This window comes from Drosophila nasuta, unplaced genomic scaffold (genome assembly GCF_023558535.2).
Source record: "Drosophila nasuta strain 15112-1781.00 unplaced genomic scaffold, ASM2355853v1 ctg7_pilon_split, whole genome shotgun sequence".
Lineage (NCBI taxonomy): Eukaryota > Metazoa > Arthropoda > Insecta > Diptera > Drosophilidae > Drosophila > Drosophila nasuta.
This window is the reverse complement of record NW_026869620.1, coordinates 178,502-197,462: the sequence shown is the minus strand read 5'-3', so window position 1 is coordinate 197,462 and position 18,961 is coordinate 178,502. Positions and strand designations below refer to the sequence as shown.

At 37.5% G+C, this 18,961-nt stretch overlaps 3 protein-coding genes across 3 annotated transcripts; 1 reads left to right on the top strand and 2 right to left on the bottom strand.

Annotated features, from left to right (window-relative positions):
* Positions 1–5,065: 5,065 nt before the first annotated feature.
* LOC132798092 (vacuole membrane protein 1) lies at positions 5,066–9,709 on the bottom strand. The gene is made up of 5 exons (XM_060809815.1): positions 9,504–9,709; positions 7,623–8,044; positions 6,734–7,015; positions 6,363–6,669; positions 5,066–6,303 (listed from the first exon to the last, which is right to left on the bottom strand). Exons 2-5 carry the CDS (start codon positions 8,030–8,032, stop codon positions 5,806–5,808), a joined length of 1,497 nt encoding a protein of 498 aa, XP_060665798.1. The 5' UTR covers positions 8,033–8,044; positions 9,504–9,709; the 3' UTR covers positions 5,066–5,805.
* A 981-nt stretch (positions 9,710–10,690) lies between these two features.
* LOC132798093 (gamma-aminobutyric acid receptor-associated protein) lies at positions 10,691–13,645 on the bottom strand. Its single transcript, XM_060809816.1, has 3 exons — positions 13,446–13,645; positions 11,466–11,663; positions 10,691–11,388 (listed from the first exon to the last, which is right to left on the bottom strand). Exons 1-3 carry the CDS (start codon positions 13,533–13,535, stop codon positions 11,317–11,319), a joined length of 360 nt encoding a protein of 119 aa, XP_060665799.1. The 5' UTR covers positions 13,536–13,645; the 3' UTR covers positions 10,691–11,316.
* A 498-nt stretch (positions 13,646–14,143) lies between these two features.
* Positions 14,144–16,991, top strand: LOC132798065 (large ribosomal subunit protein eL22). The gene is made up of 3 exons (XM_060809789.1): positions 14,144–14,258; positions 14,441–15,052; positions 16,620–16,991. The coding sequence occupies exons 1-3, from the start codon at positions 14,247–14,249 to the stop codon at positions 16,884–16,886; spliced, it is 891 nt and encodes a 296-aa protein (XP_060665772.1). The 5' UTR covers positions 14,144–14,246; the 3' UTR covers positions 16,887–16,991.
* The last annotated feature ends 1,970 nt before the right edge of the window (positions 16,992–18,961 follow it).

The following is an 18,961-nucleotide window of genomic DNA, read 5'->3' as shown; positions in this document are numbered from 1 at the left end:
ATAATTTCATTGTATGCTTTTGTGCGCCGACTAAAATGCCAACGTTTTTCTTTTTCTTTTTTTTAATTTTTTCTCTTTTGCCTTGCCCGGCTATTTGGTGTAATGAGCGGGTGGGGGGGAATGGAGGAAGTATAAGTTAGTTTGGCGACATGATTACTGCTGGTTGATGTTTTCTGGTTGTTGTTGTTATTGTTGCTGCCGCCGGCAAATGCTGCGACTATTGCCTTGCCAAACACGTAGCCTCAAGCAATAGCCGCAGCCACATTTTGGGGTGTGGCCAGTGCCAGCGGCTCCTGTGCATTCAATTGGAATTTATGCGCAACGCCTTCAACTCTCTACAACAACAGCAAACACACGCAGGCACATTGGCATCTGTGCCTGAAACCTGTAAACGTTAAGAATGTGTCCAATCATTTGAATGGAACTGACTCCCATATCTCGGCACACACGCATTATCCTTTGACATTCATGCATGCATGCGTATGTGTGTGTGTGTGTGTGTGTGTGTGTGTGTGTGTGTGTGTGTGTGTGTGTGTGTGTGTGTGTGTGTGTGTGTGTGTGTGTGTGTGTGTGTGTGTTTGTCAGTGTGCGGTGTGTTTGTCAGTGTGCGGTGTGTGTGTCCATTTTAAATAAATGCTGACAGCCAAATGAAAATATTTAATGTACGTGCCAAGTTTTCAGCACCGACATTTCGCATGTCCTGTCGCGTCCTATCTTGTAATGTCCTTTCTTGTCCTGTCTCGTACTGTCTCGTGTCCACCCACTCACCCATCCTGCCATACTGACATCTGACTTCTTCCACCTTTCACTTTTCGTGTCTCGTAGTTGTCATTGCGCTTCATACTAGCTTGTTATGCCCTTGCATACACTAAAGGGTATTCTAATTTATTCATGGCATGTGTAACGCACACCTCATATCTTCTTTATGCATGTGCATACTGTACATACATATATATAAATTATTGATCAGCTACGATGCTGAGAGTTTTGTCTATGCAAATTGCTTTCACAGCTAAGCTCTCTTTATGATTGAAATGTGAACTAAATACATGTCAACTTAATCTGGTGAGCAATTAATATGAACACGTAAGAAAGCTACTGCGAGATATCCGCTACACATTTTCTATTAGACTATATTTGGTATATACATACATTCAAAATATACCATACAGTACACGAAAGATTTTTTGTGTTTCACAATATATAACTGTTTACGTAATGATAGACCTTAGATTGGCGCATACATATTTTCTCAATTGAAACAATACGTTGCAAATCGACTGTATGCGATATTTTCCAGTGTTTGTCATGGTTCAATTTCTAACTGATACAAAATTTGTGTCTGGTGGAACAGAGCCATTTGTTAAAATAATATGTGTGAACATAAAATTTTATGAAAAATTTAAATTCTAGACCAGGCATATTGGAAATGTACCAAAATGAAAAAAAGTGATCCAATGTACCAACGCATAAAAAATGTACCAGTTTTGGTACATTTGTACCAAAAGTGGCAACCGTGATTGTATGTAATAAGTAAGAAAGCTACAGTCGAGTGTACTCGACTGTGAGATCCCCGCTACCCGTTTTAAATAAAAGCAATATATTTTGCGGTATTATTCTCGAAATATACCAAATATACTACAAAAATATATATGTGGTATATCGGTGTAGTACCGCGCTCAAAATATACCTTAGACGGCACAATATACCAGATTGTCAGCCAAAGCAACTAAGACCCCTAGTAAGTAGGCGTTTTTGCCCATACAAAAGTATTTCTTTAATAACTTCGACAATTTTTATCTGATCGCAACCAAATTTTCAGGAATCATAAATACTATAGTTATTATTGTATATACCAAAATTCGTTTTGTCTAGCTTTAAAATTAGGCTTGTTATTCGATTTTTTTGATTTGCGGGAGCGGAAGTGGGCGTGGCAAAAATTTGAAACAAACTTGATCTGCGTGCAAACCTAACAAATGCTGTCGAAAAAAAAATTATAGATCTATCTCTTATGGTCTCTGAGATCTAGTTATTAATGGTCTCTGAGATCTAGTTATTAAAGAAATACTTTTGTATGGGCAAAAACGCCTACTTACTAGGGTCTGAGTTGCTTTGGCTGACAATCTGGCATATTGTGCCGTCTATGGTATATTTTGAATGCGGTACTATATCGATATACCACATATACCATTTGGTATATTTTTAGTATTTTTGCAGTATACTCGGTATTTTTTGAGAAAAATATCGCAAAATATATTTCTTTTATTCAAAATGGGTAGCGGGTATCTCACAGTCGAGTACACTCGACTGTAGCTTTCTTACTTGTTTTCATTTTGCAATTGTATATCAGAGCAGCGTATCCACCCGTCGACTTGTCGCATTTAACTGTCTCCTCTGGATAGACCTTCTAAATACCATTTGTTGTGGATTTTTGTTTTTGTTTTTGTTGCTGCTGTTGAATGAATTAGGCATTCTAAGCGCGTCGGCGTCACAGTCGGCATCGGCATCGGTGTCGGCATCGGCATCGGCATTGTAAAAAAAGGGACACCAGCAACGTACGAGGATAGCCTTAAGCCAAGAGCATTCGTCCTTCGAGTCAAGCGACGCTGCGGACCCTAAGCTCTTAGGGCTTAATGAGTCAACGTCGCTGGACGAGAGGGGCTGACACTGGAATCACTTTCAGACTGGCACATATCACGGAGTCTAATAATCACATCTGCGATGCTGCTCCAGATAAAAGCTTAATAATCTGATAAGTTCTACAAGTTAATGCCCCGCAGCAGGGCCCCATCCGAAGCGTGACTAATTCGCATTCAAATACTTGAATCCGTTATTTAGCGGTTGTATTTGTAGTCAATTTGTGCTCGTCATCAACTGAATGGATTGGCTTATGTTTGCATGTGTATTCCACATGCTGATTTTGCACATTTTAGACGTTCGCGGTGGCCTCAATTGAATAAAAAAAAACTACAACAAAGTCTCGAAAAATCAGATCCAAATCTTTTCTGTACATCCTATGCTCGAAACTATGAATGATCCCGTTTTGGGATTCATTTGATTGACAATACTGTCATTTCTTTTTTGTTTGGCAATTAAACAAATTCTTCAGAAAAAATATTTTCGTCAGCAACTAAAAAATAAAACATTCCCACATAACAAAATGTTTGAAAAACAAATTTTAATTATTCGGCTTCAGGAGTTTCACAGCGCACGACATTTTTGTTAAAATATTTTTGTAAAAATGTGTTGGCGAATTCTACAGTTCAAAATTTGATTTGCTTAAAAGTTTTCCGCAATTTTATATTTATTTCCTTGAAGATATGTACAAACACAACATTTCAAATTTGAAGATTACTTTACTTTTGAGCGGGTCTATTACAATCAGAACATAACTGTACTTTTCTTACTTAAAATAAAGTGATGGATTTATTTTTTCTTAAATTTAACAAAATTAATGCAATTACAAAAATTTGATTTTAATTTGAATATTATTGTATTGTATATTTACCATATACGTATGTATCAACCTGAAAATTATTATATGTGTGATGCCAATGGCAAGTCATAAAACGTGTAGACCCTTTTACCATTCACCAAAGTTATTTTGAAACTTCGCTTGAAATGAGGACAGAAGTGTACGTGTTTTCATAAAATGATTGGGGTAAAGTTCTCAGCTTCGGCTCACCCTTTATACCAGACTCTACTTGGAAAATAAAAAAAGAAAAACTTTCTTAACAAAGGTTTGATGTATATGAATTAATTTTATAAACAAAAATTTGAGCAAGAGCAATTTTTTATTTAAGAAATCCACGAACAGTTTTTGCTTGAACTAAGCCATGGAATTTTTTCGTTCTTCTTTGTTTTACAATGAATTTATATATGGTAGAAGCATTAACCCTTTCGGGACGGGGTTTTATTTCGAAAACCAAGATAGTTAGAGAAAATCCTTTTTCAGATTCTGAAAGATGACTAAAAATAATTATGTACTGCATACTTGGAAATCCTGAATTCGTCCTTTTATCCTGGGACATATAACCCCAATCCGAAGATATTCACCGTTACTTTTTTTGTTTACATTATGAAATAGACACTTAAAACTGTGTTTGGGATATTTCACAAGTGCTCTAGCATTAAAATTATAGAAAATACGATGCAATGAAAAATTTTGGGACGTATTGTCCCAGTAGTCCCGAAAGGGTTAAACTAAATTTTGTGTTTATATAAATTCAATACCTCTCTTAGTTTGGTAAGTATAATTATTTAAGATAGTCGGTTGCTACTAGTTGAAATTATGTGTTATCCACTATATACATATATGTACATATGGGTAATTCCATGGCGAAATTTGTCCCGTGTGAGACGAGAATGGATTTTCATCCCAACCCATTAGCGAGAAGGCTAAGAAATGCTCCAAAAATGAGAAGACTGAAGAGGTGTCATCCACAGGACCTTCCTACGAGGTCCCTTGTATAACATAATATATATAGTATAATAATACATAATACATAGTATTATATGAATAATGTATAATATGAATAATTGTAAGTATTTTTTTTTTGTTTTAAGGTATAACTTTTCAAGGTGCCAAAAAGGTAGCAGAACACCTGTTAAATAATAAAAAATACAAATTTTTCCAAAAGTTAACTTTTCAAATCAAACATTTTTGAGAAAAAATTATATGATTAAGCAAAAAATATCAGTTCTTCCAGCTAAAGGCTAAGGCAACCAACGCTAATTTACATTAGTTACATATTTTGTTATCTATGGATTTATTATTATTTGTAATCTATGCTTAAAAAGTGATAACAATAATTATAATAATAAGTTGTTCAGTCCTTTACTTCATTACAATCCCAAATGTTTCCTGCGACACCAAATATAAATTGTAAAACCCGGAAATTGTTTCGATGTCTTCTTTTGATGCTCCATCATTCATTGTGATGTTCTCACATCCATTTATTGTTGTTGTTGGGGCCATCCATCACTTGGGGTTATCCCTTTAGACGCAACGCGAAGCAGCAGCAGCTAGTTAATAGAGAAAAAAACCCCCGCAGTCATTTGCAAATGTTTTCTTATCATATTCGTAATTCCGTTTATTTTCAGCATTTAGTTTCAGTTGTTTCATGTTTTGTTTTGTTTTGTTTTTAATGTCTTTGTTTATCTTGAAGCAAATTTCTACACAACATTTGCGATTTGTATTTCTTATGTATTTGTTTTCTTCAGTTTTGTTTTTGCATTGCATTATCAAAAAGTGAAGGAAATTGTAAACGAGGGTAGAAAATCAACTGAATAGCTTTGGGTATGTTATGTATATGGATAGTACTATTGATTTGGGTCTAGCTGTTATTTAATTTCCATTTACTTTATTTAGTTGTTGTAGTTGTTGTTGTGTGCTGTGTTTGCTTTCTATTTGTGTATTTCTATTTATTTAAATTTATATAATTATATTAAGGTTGTTCATTTTTTGTATTCTTTGCTTTTTCTTTAACTATTCTAGACTACTATGATCATTCAAAGCTGCACTATCGCTCCTCATTCACTCGCTAGCACAAAAAAAAAAGAAGCGTTTACGATATTATTATATTTAATGCATATGGTTCTATCATAATCTTAACTCGCCAGAAACTGTTCGAATTTGACTAACACAATCATAGTAATTATAATTGTAATTGTAATTATAATATGAATAATAATAATAATAATTAATAGTACAGAACATAATTGCCGAAAAAAAAGAAATATTAACAAAGAATTTTGCATTCAATTGCGGAAAGGATGAAAGTGCTGTGGCTCAGATTGTGCCCATTAATCGCGGAGCGCTTTTTGTTTGGCATGCTTCTTCAAGCCGGTGGTGGGCGTGGCTTGGGAGGCAGACGATGTTGACGTCGAGTTGCTGCGCGTCTTCTTGTGCAGCCGCTTGTGATAGCTTTGCGCCAGCGAATTGACAATTGATACAACGAAATAGCAAACCATGCCAATCACAAATGTCTCAAAGATCTTGGACAACAGATTGCCGGAGTCACCACCGCTAGCGCCAGCGCCGCGTCGATGCAATCGCTGCTTCTGGTTCTCGAGGAATCCCTTAAACGGCTGCTGCAGCTTCCGGCCAAAGATTGGCAGCGAGGCCAAAAGATCGACGGCGCGCTCGATCAGAGACTCATTGAACGCAATAATCACAAAGACCTTCTGTATGTGCATCTTGATGATGGCCTTGCCAATGAGCGTGGCGCCAAAGAATGTCCAGAATGGCACCAAAAAATGGCCACACGTGATGCCAGCCAAATCGAACAACGGATTGGGAATCTGCAACAAATAAGTCAGCATCAACATAAGCAAGCGTTTCAAATGAATGTTCAACGTACGCTTGCACAAGCCAAGATGCCAAAGAAGCCAACGCGCTCGACCACACGCTCCATGAACAGTTTGCCCTTGTCCATGAGACTGAGGTTCTTCTGGTGTCGCTTCGCATTCAGGGCTTCAAACTCGGCCAGCTCATCGGCATCGTCCGGATCGTAGCCGGAGAGACGTGCCGCCTTGGCCATAAAATAGGGAGGAAGTTCGCCGAGCGCAGTGCCAGCGCCCCAAAGGAATGCCTCCAGACGCACCTTGGTCATAATGGACCAGATATCGGGCACACGCTTCACATACGGTTCCTCCGGACAAATGATGCTACAAATGGCAACAATGATTAGCTCAAAATGTTGTAAAGGCATAAACAGGATATTCAACTCACTCGTCGGGATAGGGCGGCTTGGGAAAGTTTAGGGAATTGCATTCGTAGGCGGCCAATGTGACGCTGGCTATGTGCGGACCCAAGTAGAGCAGAAACGTATGGAGGCCGGTGCCGAGGCCAACGGATGAGAGAACGCCGAGGCCAATCCAGTAGACAAAGAACCAGGTGTTGCGACGCACCAGCTCAATGATCATTTGATGCGGTCCATCGATCTTGTAAATTATGCTAAATACAATGCCTAATACTATTAAAACAGCCAACAGGCCGCGTTGCTGCATTAATCTGAAAGGGACGGAGAGAGAAAGAGAGAGAGAGAGAGAGAGATAATGGTAAATTGTTATGGGTAAATTATAAATTTAAGTTAAATTTAGCAAGAGAGCAGATGATCTAATTTACTTTGTTTTCTACATATAATGTCTAGGCTTTAATTTTGAATTTATGTTAAAAATGATCCTTGGTGATTGTTATCCTCTGATTAAAAATAAAACTAAATACATACAAAGACGAAAAGATTAATAAAAAAACATACTTGCACATACAAAACTTAATTATTAGAATAATTGTGTGGCTTTATATTAAATTTTGTTTAAGTTAAGAAAATTGTGTATTAAAGCGACAGTTAATAAATTGTGCAAATGTTCATAAAATGGATTTTCTTCTTATTGAACAGACAACAGCTTCGTCTCTTCCGCTTTGTATTATTGTTATCTAGAGGATTGAGCTGAAATGTTTAAGCGAAGTGGTAATCAAAAGGTTAAGAAAGTGACACTAAAAAACGTTGACAGCTTAAATTGCCGTCTAGCGTTATACTTAGGACACCACTAAGGGATGTAGAATAATAATTTAAATAGCTACCCCGATTTGAAGGGGCGATGGCGATTCAACTCACCTGCTGCTCCAGGTGCGCAGCAATGCAATCAGTTCAAGAGCACAGTATTTGGACGTCTGCAGTGGACGACGCCAGAGCACCAGCTGTGCACGCTCGTTGCGCTCTTTGTCTTTTTGCTGTTTATCCTTTTTGCTTAACTGCATTTTGCTATTGTTGCCACACTTTGTGTGTGCCGCTGCTGTCGTCGCTGTCGCTGAGCTGTTGTTGCTGCTACTGCTACTAATTGTTGTAAATGAGGTGTTGCTGTTGGAGTTGCTGCTACTGCTGCCGCTTTTAGTGCTGCCATTGGGCGGCTGTTTCTTTTGGCTCTTGTTGTTGCTGTTGCTGCTGCTGCTGTTTGTGTCGTCCTGTTTGCGTTGGCGTGTGCTATTCGCATGGCTGGCTGTGTCCTTTTTGCTGTGTTGTGACATTTAGGCGAGTTTCTACAAAAACAAAAGCGAAATAATCACTAATTTGATTTTCAATTCAATGAAGGCGATCAATTTATTTCGTTAAGCAGTGTGACCAGCTGTCGTTGCTTGACTTTCAAATCGAACAGCTGTTGTGAGTTATCGATAATTTGAATGATCGTAAGGCAAAAAATAAAATATGCATGGTGTTCCTCCAATTGTAATTGCTACGAATATTTGCAACAAAAAATGGCAATGTATTTGTATATTTAACAATTTAAAAAGCAATCAAAAACATCAATGATTTTCCGATTGACCTTTGTTTCATAAGTCTGGGCTGGCTGGGCTACTGGTTTTATCCGCTATACCGCCGGTTTATCTTTTTGTCTTTTTTTGTTAGTTGGCAACACAGCAAACTAAAAATACGCGTGTATTGATGCTTCTGCCTCTTTGTCATGTGTGTACATACATGTATGTACTTGAGCGCGCGGGAAAAGCACAACAATTACAACAACAACAACAAGAACGGCGACGACGGATTATCATACGATATTCAAGCACCAATAAAATGAATCCACATGCGTTACGTTCGTCGCTAAAAACAGGGCAACAACGCACACACACGTGTTGTTTACCTATGCATGTGTAAGTATGCATGTAATTTTTAAAAAGCGTGGCAGTTGACAACAACAACAACAACAACAATGAGAGAGCGACAATAACACAAGTACATAAAAATCATGCTGACCAGCGCAAAGAGTGGACAGATATTAATACACACACACATACAGCTGCCTATGCGGGTATACGGCATTTAGGGTGGCCCACACGGGAGGAGGGGCAACGGCGACTTCTGCGCTGCTGCTTAATCAGCTGTTTGTCTGCGCTTTGTTGTTGTTCTGTTCGAGGCTACAGTCTCGCCATACACAACACTACACGTATGTGCCAAACAATTCTATGTGTGCGTAAATGATAATTGAATAAAAAGCGCTTAGTTGCCAATGCTGTCGTTGTTGTTGTTGTCGTACGAAACGTTTCTTATGCAGTGGCAACTTCTGCACTCGGCTGTTGTTGTTCTTCTTCTTGATGTTTTTTTGTTTTTGGGGTGGCAAATGGCGCAGCGTCGCCACAGCATTGAAGAACATAAAAACCCCATATACAAATAGCAATAACAACAACAAAGGCAGACACAAAGCCAGGGCAACGACAAATGAATGCGTCAGAAAAAAACGAGCTCAAAACAAAAATCAATTGCAGTGCACATGTCGTTTCACGATTTTTTGCCATGACTACACAAATAGTAATTCATGTGTTTTTCATTAAGCACAATTTGTTTGCATGGCAATATCAAAAACAACAACAACAATAACAAACACTAAACTTAACACTTCTCTTTGGCTGTCGAGGCGCCCGTTTTGTAACTGAGGGCGGCTGATTTGTGCCCTTTATTGTAAACTGCAAAAAAAAACGCACACACACAATAAAATTTTACCTGATTTCGGTAGTGTAAATTAATTGATGATTCTGTTGCTACTCGACTGCACTTGTTTTGTTTCACATAAAAACGAATAGAATGTAGTTAATTTATAAAATTCACGAAGCCTACGCCTGACATCAACAACACGTACATCAAACTCCGGCTAAACAACAGAATTCTAACTTTTTTCTTAAGGAAGAGCTTTATGAAAAGCGCTTTCATTTAACACCTGTGTCGGGGTGTCACCATATGCAATTTTTCCAAAATGAACGTTTTAACGCCTAGGCTATATACCAAAATAAAGAAATCCCTACAACTCTCACTTGGTCACACTACATTTAACAGTTTCTAAAAACACCCAAAATGGCGCGTTACCTTTAACCGCTTTTATTTCAATATTTTAAACAATAAAATCTAGACCTCGTCTTCTTGGCATATAACAAAATACAATTTTCGCAAAAATGTGAGATACATATTTTTCATCCGAATGAAAACGAATAGTAAGAAGCAGTTAAAGCTCCAAAAATCCCGCAAAAAGATGGAGCTCCTAGTACACTATTAATTAAATTACATATTACGCTGCTTACGGTCATACATTTTAATCAGATAGCGACAATAATAATAATAATAATAATATAAAGCATTGTCGGGTTGCCAATTTACCAGCACTAGTGCATCGCATTAACGATTTTCTTGTTTTTCTACGCTTAAAAATACTGAATTGCTCATGTAAAAGTTGGACTGTAAGTCTGTTAACGGTTAATGTTCTGTTGATTGGAATGAGCAGAGCTATCGATATTGATTATTGTCAGCGATAAAAATACTATGTACCTACATAAATTAGTAATGACTTTTGGATTATCGATTTCGATTATTATCATCCAGAAAAGTATTATGTACCGAAATTAGTACTATTTTTCCCGACACTTGAGTTTTGTTTGTTTACTTCGTAAGGCCACTGAAAATATAAAACGGTGTATGACTTATCACTAAAGATAACAAGCGCTTTCAAAAAGAAATTTATAGAATGCATACGCCTTGTGGCAAAATAGATTTGAACGATTGGAGCACATCTTTCTCAGGGATGAACTCTTTGACCGATAGGCCTAGAGGGTGAGCCAGAACGGAGGAAAAATAATAAAGAGAATGCAATAACAGCGAAATGTTGTTCGTTTGATTTTTTTGGACGAGTTAGTCAACTGTTTTTTTTATATTTTTTTGTATTTATTTAATTAATAATAGATTAATTATTGTACGCTTAACCGAGAGAGTCCTATTCGTAACCATACACACTAAATATGCACAAAATTTTGTTGTATTATTACACATAAAGTTCAAATGAAGTAAAATGTCTACATCATCAAACATGAAAATTCTACGATACACAAGAGAATTGCAAGATTTAAAAAAATATATATTCATTAAAAGGGGAGAAACTGAACAAACTAGTGCCAAGTAAATAATGTTAAAGCATAGGTAATTTTCAAATACTAGCGCGAATAGAAAATGTTGTTATCAAATAATTTTCACATAACATTTGTCTTGGATTTTTTTGTTTAAATTTTTTAAGAATTTTTTAATTGTGTTTTTGTGGTGTTTTTCTTTTCCTCAATATTTCTTTTTTTGTTTTCTTTTGTTTGTTATTTTACTTTACTGCCTTAGACCTGCACAATTTGTTTAGCTATCATTCTTTTTTCTTTTCCATTTTCGTTTTTTTTGCATTATATTTTAAACTGCATTGCTAAACGTAAAATATATGTATGTATGTATATATAGAATTTTCTGTATAGGTTGTTGTTTGTTGCATGGGAGAGATGCAGTCAATTTTCTACTTGTCCATGCCGTAGACATTCTCATCGGAGTAGGCTATGTACAGAAAATAATCCTCCTCGTGATGTTCCTACAAGTGAAAGAGATGAAAAAAGCATGGTGTGAGCAAAGCTTATTGATGAAATTAGGGTGGAGATATATGCTTACCTGGTAAAGGGAGCCCATGGTTGCAGATGTTGGGGGAATGACATTGTTCACGAAGAAGAAGAGTGCATCCTCGGGACGCAGGTGAATGCGTTTGCGGATGAGGAAATAGAATTGGCCGACAGTCAAATCCGATGGCACCAAATACTTCTTTTTGTCCAAATCACCGATGCGCGCCTTTGGTGCCTTCTCAACAATCACCTGTAAAGACGAAATAAAACGAAAAGGATTTAGTTACGTGTTTGTATAATAAATAATTATAATAATAATTATTTAAATTGTCAAATGAAAATGAATTGCGTCTTTGATAAAAATAAGCAACAACAAAAACTACGTGACGATACGCGATACGTTTTCCACACACACACACACACACGCGCGCAAACACGTCGAATGCACATTCATCATTCTTACGTAGTTTGCTAACAAATTGTAATTGCATGTTTGCGAACAAAGAAAACAAAGTTAATTACAAATCAACAATGTGAACGGTTAACAGGTTGTGGTATTCCTGCGCTTCTTAAAAGGGAAGGAATGCAAGTGGAATTCTTAGCATAACGTTGCTGTTAAGATAAGCTTAAAGCTTAGCGTATAAATTGCCAAAAAAAAATGTTGTGTTTGCCTGTCACCCGTCCGCCCCACGTCATTGGCCATTCTCAAGGTGAAGGTGGCCTGCGGCATTATTTATGTACATTACGTACATTCATACCATATATACACACACAAACAAACTACATATGTATGCATATGTACATGTTATTGTGCACAATACATACAGACATATTTGCCACTGAGCGACCAGCTGGCCTTGCCTGCATTTGCTTGCTCATCAGCTGTTATGTGATTTGTGTTAGCTGCTTGCCAAAAAAATTAAAATAAAATGAAATGCAACAACAATATTCTTTTGAAATCCAAAACAAGCAAAACACAAATTGTTGCTCAAATTTAGACGTTAGTCAAACAGAAACAATGAGCATTGCGTTCGCGCGCAATAGAAAAGGAGAGAGAAAGGGATGGAAGGATGCTTGCAATGCATGATCATCATCGCATCATTGAGAACCGCAGAAGAGAGCTTTTGGCAGCAAGGTTGCACTGCATTTTACTGATAAGGGGATAAAGAGAGCTTTGCTCTCTCCAGAATGTCTGACTATTCTATTCATTTACGCCGCCACCACAAAATTGTGAAATAAGCAAACAAAGAGTAAACAGTACAAAAGTTCCTATGACTAATTGCGAATGCGAAAAAAAAAAATAAAATAAAAGCAACTATTTCTGCTATTAGCCAAATTCATGGATTGCGTTTGCTTTTTTTATGCGCAGTAATTAAGTAGCCTAGCGAGCATTTTCGCGAATCAACAAACGAAAACAAAAAATTTTTGATTTACAATCAACAAAAAAACAAATAAAAAAAAACAACTGGCTGGTTGGCCGTGTGACGAGAATGACGAGTGGGGGCATCAAACGCTGTGAGGGGGGATTCACGAAGCAACCAAGTGAAAAACAACACTTCAACAGCTGGGGGGAGAGCGAGTCAGCTATCTAGCAGTTGACTCGTTCGCACTCACACATACACAAGCTGAACAAAGCCTGTTTCGTGTGTATGTATGGGCGCGTGTGTGTGCAAACACCAATTTTGTTTGATTTTCACTAGATCTTTTGGCAAGTATTGAGGCTGCCAAGTGCATTTTCTTTTCATACAACAGATGTGAAAAACTGCTATTGATAATTATATGCTCAGTAATGGACATAAAATTATTAACAATTACTGCTGAAGTGAATATGCGCATTATTGATTTTCCGCACTGAACAACAACCAAATAGAACGACGCAAAACAATCGCATACATACAAACAACCCACACAAAAACACACACGCATACACACATGCATACATAAACACACACAGAGTAGGGCTGGATAAAATATACGTATATACATATGAAGGTAAAGAGAAATAAATAAAGAAAAAATAATTTGTACTCACAGGCACACGGTCAGGATATTTACGGCGGATCTTGTCGCCTTCGGCGCGGCGCTTTTCAAATGCATGCTCCTCTTTGTATTGAAACTTCATGATTGTTCTTGTTAAATAATTGTATAAGAAACGCAGTTTTCACTTTATACTCTTCAGACCAAATAACAAAAAAAAAGCAAGCTGTCACTCTCGTATGTGTTTCACTTATGATGGCTGCGCACTTCATTCAGTCTAGAAGTAGAGAAACATCGATGTATCGATAAATTTCAAAATAGCTTAATCATCGATATTTTTGTTTCGGTGAATATCGATATTTTGCAGAAAGATTATTTAATTTTATTGTTTATTATTTTATTTTATTTTATTTATTGTTTATTATTATGCTTTTGGATGAAATCCGACAATCTTTTTTATAATATTATTTTCCGAGTATAATTTCCTTCGAAAACATGATGGGAATTGATATTTGCATACATCAATGGTAGCAAATGTGGTAATCGAACATTTTAAATATTTTAAATATGGATGTTTTTGCAGCCGAAATATAGTCTTATGCCAAATGTTTGAAAGCTCGTATTTTTCGGCAATAATTAAATTTATTTTGAACATAATTTTTAAAATCCAATTAGAATTCAGTGTGGCCAAATATTTAATTAATAATTTTAGTGTTGACAAACTGTGTTGAAAAAGAAAACTGTAAAACAGTGTTGTAAGTAGTGAAAAAAAAATCGAATTTCGAGGTAATGAATCGATGACTTGGACTCATCTCTAAGTGTTGGTTCTTTTCCTCCGTGGTTTTCGAGTAATAAGATGGCCCCAACTGTAAGTGCTTCAGAAAAATCGTGAAAATGTTGCACCATCACAAATAAAACATTCGAAATAAATGCAAAATATGCAAGCGTCAAGTGTGTGAAATGCAATGAACGTGTTATTTGAATTGTGCGACTGCAATTAAATGATATGCAAAAGTAATAGTCATATTTTTTTTTGTGTGTTTGAAATAGGCCAAGACCAACAAGGGTGATGCTAAGGCGCCGGCTGCCAAGCCCGCCGAGAAGAAGGCGGCACCAGCCGCAGCCAAGGGCAAAGTTGAGAAGCCCAAGGCTGAGGCTGCTAAGCCCGCAGCTGCCGCTGCCAAGAACGTGAAGAAGGCGCCGGAAGCCGCTAAGGACGTTAAGGCAGCAGCTGCCGCAAAGCCCGCTGCTGCTGCTAAACCCGCAGCCGCTAAGCCAGCTGCTAAGGATGCCCCCAAGAAGGCACCCGCTGCCGCTGCTGCTCCCAAGAAGGACGCCAAGGCTGCTCCAGCTGCTGCTAAGAAGCCCGCCACCACCCCAGCTGCTGCCCCTCCAGCAAAGAAGGCTGCACCAGCTGCCGCCAAGGCTGCTGCTCCCGCTGCTGCCGCCGTCGCTGCTCCAGCTACAGCGGCTGCTGCCAAGCCCGCCGCCAAACCAGCGGCTGCTAAGCCCAAGGCAAAGGCTGCTGCTCCAGCGCCCAGCAAGGTGACGAAGAAGAACGTGCTGCGCGGCAAGGGACAGAAGAAGAAGAAGGTGTCGCTGCGTTTCACCATCGACTGCACCAACATTGCTGAGGACAACATCATGGATGTGGCCGATTTCGTAAGTACTCCGCCAGTCACAAAAAATAGCTTCGTTTTCCCCAGAAGCAGATTAAGATCTCCTAATATTAACAAGAAGCAAACACTCTGGAGAGCAGGTGAACATAACCTCAAAGCGACAACAGTGACGTCAGCGGCGTGTTCGTTCGATATCGATAACAAGCGATACCACACCAAGCTTTTCATTGCCGCAAACAGCAAGAGGCTCTGGATAAAAAGTTGTGGTTACAGTAAAAACTCTTCGGTAGCGATTAAACTGCACGCGTCTAGTATTGTGCTGCGTACGGTTAACAACTGCTGGAACAATGGAATATTCTCCATTAGTACACAAGTATTTTTGTGTTCGTCACTGTGGTCTCTTTGTTTTTTAACCACTAAAATCGATATCAATCGATTGGCTTTGCATATCTGTATTTTTTTTTTTGCGTTTATCTGCATACAAAAATTTCCTTCAGTTCGTGATCGTGCGACATGCAACGCGATTTGTCAGTAATTCTTTTCTCTGGGTAATTCCCACACATAAAGGGGCTCTGGACACTGCACAACGGGGTAGCCTCTGATCGCCAGGACCTGGTCTGGCCAGTTTGGTGCAACCGTCTGTGAACAGCGTCAAGTCGTGCTATGTCTACCGCCACGTGGTGGGCCCTGGGTTGATCGCATCACAACCGTGGTGCATCAGGCCGAAATTCATAGTGCGCCCTGCTATGAGCGTGTACAAAGAACTCTTGGTCACGCTGCAGGTTTCACCATTCAATATTCAATAGCAAGCAAAGCAATTTCAAAGAGACTTAGCTCTCTGCCTTCTGCCCACGAGTGTTTATGAAACACTTAGTCCACAAAAGCAGCTAAGCGGGGAAACTTGTGTTAAATTAGCAGGGCGCCTTACGACTGCCCGCCACGCAAAAGCGTCATATATCCACGTCACGTCGAATTGGATCAGGTAATACGGTAAATCCCAGGAACAGCTAATTATGATTTATAATTTTTAACGTAGAGACATTAGAATTGTTTTGGAGCGATATGAATTGCAATTGAATGTCATTTAGAACAAACTATCATATCATCCATGATTTCAAAGTATGAGATTTTGAATCATCCATGATTTCAAAGTATGAGATTTTGATTGTTTTTCTCGACGATATTGATAACACTACCGTTTAATACCATATTTAAACTTTCATTAATCGTCAAGGAAGAACATTCAAATTAAAATGCAATTAGTCTAAATATAACTTATAATGTTTACTGTCTCCTATGCAACAGCTTCTTTGCTCCAATCGTTTTGTGTCAAATAAATTAAGGCCACGCCGATTTGCCGTCAGAGAGTGAAAGCTTTTGCGAGTCGCTCTGATGGCAGTGTACTCAGTGGCAAATTAAAAAAATTGGTCACTCTTCTTTATTTGGGCCTTTTGCTGACCTTACCATTTGCTTTTGGCCTTAACAAAGACAGAGACAGCACTACTACTAGTCTAGTCTAGTATTTTTCATCTCTATCCAATCGATAGATTTAGCTTCGAGTGGATTTACTTGCGTTCTCTTTCTAATTGATGCATTCCTCTTTTTCGCAGGAGAAATATGTGAAGGCTCGCCTTAAGGTCAACGGCAAGGTGAACAACTTGGGCAACAACGTCACCTTTGAGCGCTCCAAGATGAAGTTGATCGTCAATTCCGATGTCCACTTCTCTAAGCCCTACCTCAAGTACTTGACCAAGAAGTACCTGAAGAAGAACAGTCTGCGTGATTGGATCCGTGTTGTGGCCAATGAGAAGGACTCATACGAGCTGCGCTACTTCAGAATTAGCTCCAACGACGATGAGGATGATGAAGCCGAGTAAAGATTACAACACAAAACATTTTTTTACAACTGTTTTCCAATGACTAATACATGTGTCATGTAGCAGAATAACATGGTTACCAGATTAAAACGCGTAAAAATATAATCTCAACTTTGTTTATTCATTTGTTGTTTCCCTTTGTAGACAGGATTTTCTTTGGAATATGTTCTAATCTGTTTATATGAAGCATGTTGGAGAACACTTGTTACTTAAATATACACAATGTTCTCTCAAAGTTTTCGATTAAACTGTATAATATATTTAGGTTAAACATCACATTGTTAAAGGTCAATTCAAGCAATCCAATACCAATATCTCGTATGTCGATGGGTTTTTATCTTTTTTCGACAATTTCCTCTTTTCAGTAAATCAATTCCTTGAATCATGGCTGCCGATTGTTAAGAGACTATAAATGAAATCATGATAATAGGAAATAAAATGTGATTGAAATTCTCAAATTTTCCAATTTGTAGTTTGAAAATTAATGGTCAGGTTATTTGAAAATTTTCATACCAATTTTTAAAGATAGTAAATGGTAGATTTGGATATTTTGGAGAGTACTCGCATCGGAAGTGTATTATACTGTGCTTTAACATTTGTTCAGTTAGTTTTTATACCCGCTACCCGTTAGGTAGAATGGTACTATAACTTTGTCCTTTCGGGAAATATAATATATGTAACAGGGAGAAGAAGCTATTTCTGAAACTAAAAACTGTATCGACAAGATATAGCTTCATATGTCCGTGTGTCTGTCCGTTCATATGAATAACTAGATCTCAGAAGTTATAAGAGATAGATATGTACATATATTTTTTCGACAGCATTTGTTAATTTTGCATGCAGATTAAGTATAAGTTTTAGATTTTTGCCACGCCCACTTCCTCCCACTCAAATCGACAATAATCGAATAACAAGCGTAATAGTAAAGCATTCAATAACTACAGAATTTAAGACTCCTGAAAAATTGCCAGCTGACAATCTGGTTTATATATTTTGTACGCTATGGTATATTTTGAATACAGTACTATATCGAAATACCAAATATGTATATTCCCTGGTATATTTTCAGATTTTGTCTTGTTATATTTTTAGGATATAGTTTTATTAAAAATAAAAGTTGAGTATCTTACAGTCGAACACACTCAACTGTAGCTTTCTTACTTTTTTCTTAATGTCTGTAAAGTGAAATACAGATTACTACAAAAAATGTGATGAAAAGTATTTTTATTGCGTTAGTCTGCGCTAATGTTTTGCAACTGTTAAAGTTAACGTTAAAATTACGTTTTACTGAACAATATTTTTTATTGCTGCAAATATTTTGCGGTTGAAAAAACCTGTAACTTTGTTGTGGATATTCAACTATCGAATTATTGAAAACACATCAAAATATTTAATACGTCTGTAGATGTCTGTCTATATGGTTATTTTGATGTAATTAGCTGGTTGAATAAATGTTTTTCTCCTTGCTGCAAGTCAAAACAAGACAGACCAGTTCTTTATAATATATATAAGGGAGAATGTCATTTTGTTTAGTACGCGCATGCATAATTAGTATTTAATAATTCTTACTGCGCATTTGTTCTTATAATTGTTGCTTTCAAATGCATGGAATTTAAGTCTGAGATGAGTTCTTCCCATCCGTTGCTACATAAATATATTGATATCTTCCTACCTCTCTCTCTCTCTCTCTATACTTCCTATGTTCCTATCTATCTTCCTTCTTCGATTCCATGAACTACCATAAATAAATAGTTGAGGTCAATCCATGTTTTTCTGTGTATATTATACACTGTATACCCATAAAAATAAAGTCGAAGGTGCTCGTCTTAGTCTGCAATGCGAATAATTTATGCGTTTGGCTGAAAGAGATATTTGGAGTCATCTTCAACTGTTCCACGATTGAGTGAGAGATGATATTGCATGAACAGTTCAGACAGACAGTTGTTCAATAAAAGTGAAAGCTGCTGCTGTTGGGTGTCAAGTGTTTTCTATTGTTCAAGTTGTTGCTGTGCAGTCTATAGTCTATGGGAAAAGAAGAGTTTTGCCAAGAAAAAGACCAGCTTGGCAGCTTGGAG

Coding starts and splice junctions, on each gene's coding strand:
- LOC132798093 (XM_060809816.1), bottom strand. CDS start 13,535: ATGAAGTTTCAATACAAAGAGGAGCATGCATTTGAAAAGCGCCGCGCC. Junction 11,664..13,445: donor AATATCCTGACCGTGTGCCT/GTGAGTACAAAT, acceptor TCGTCTTTACAG/GTGATTGTTGAGAAGGCACC. Junction 11,389..11,465: donor CCATGGGCTCCCTTTACCAG/GTAAGCATATAT, acceptor TTTCACTTGTAG/GAACATCACGAGGAGGATTA.
- LOC132798092 (XM_060809815.1), bottom strand. CDS start 8,032: ATGTCACAACACAGCAAAAAGGACACAGCCAGCCATGCGAATAGCACA. Junction 7,016..7,622: donor CTGCGCACCTGGAGCAGCAG/GTGAGTTGAATC, acceptor CGTCCCTTTCAG/ATTAATGCAGCAACGCGGCC. Junction 6,304..6,362: donor GCATCTTGGCTTGTGCAAGC/GTACGTTGAACA, acceptor TATTTGTTGCAG/ATTCCCAATCCGTTGTTCGA.
- LOC132798065 (XM_060809789.1), top strand. Junction 15,053..16,619: donor TCATGGATGTGGCCGATTTC/GTAAGTACTCCG, acceptor TCTTTTTCGCAG/GAGAAATATGTGAAGGCTCG.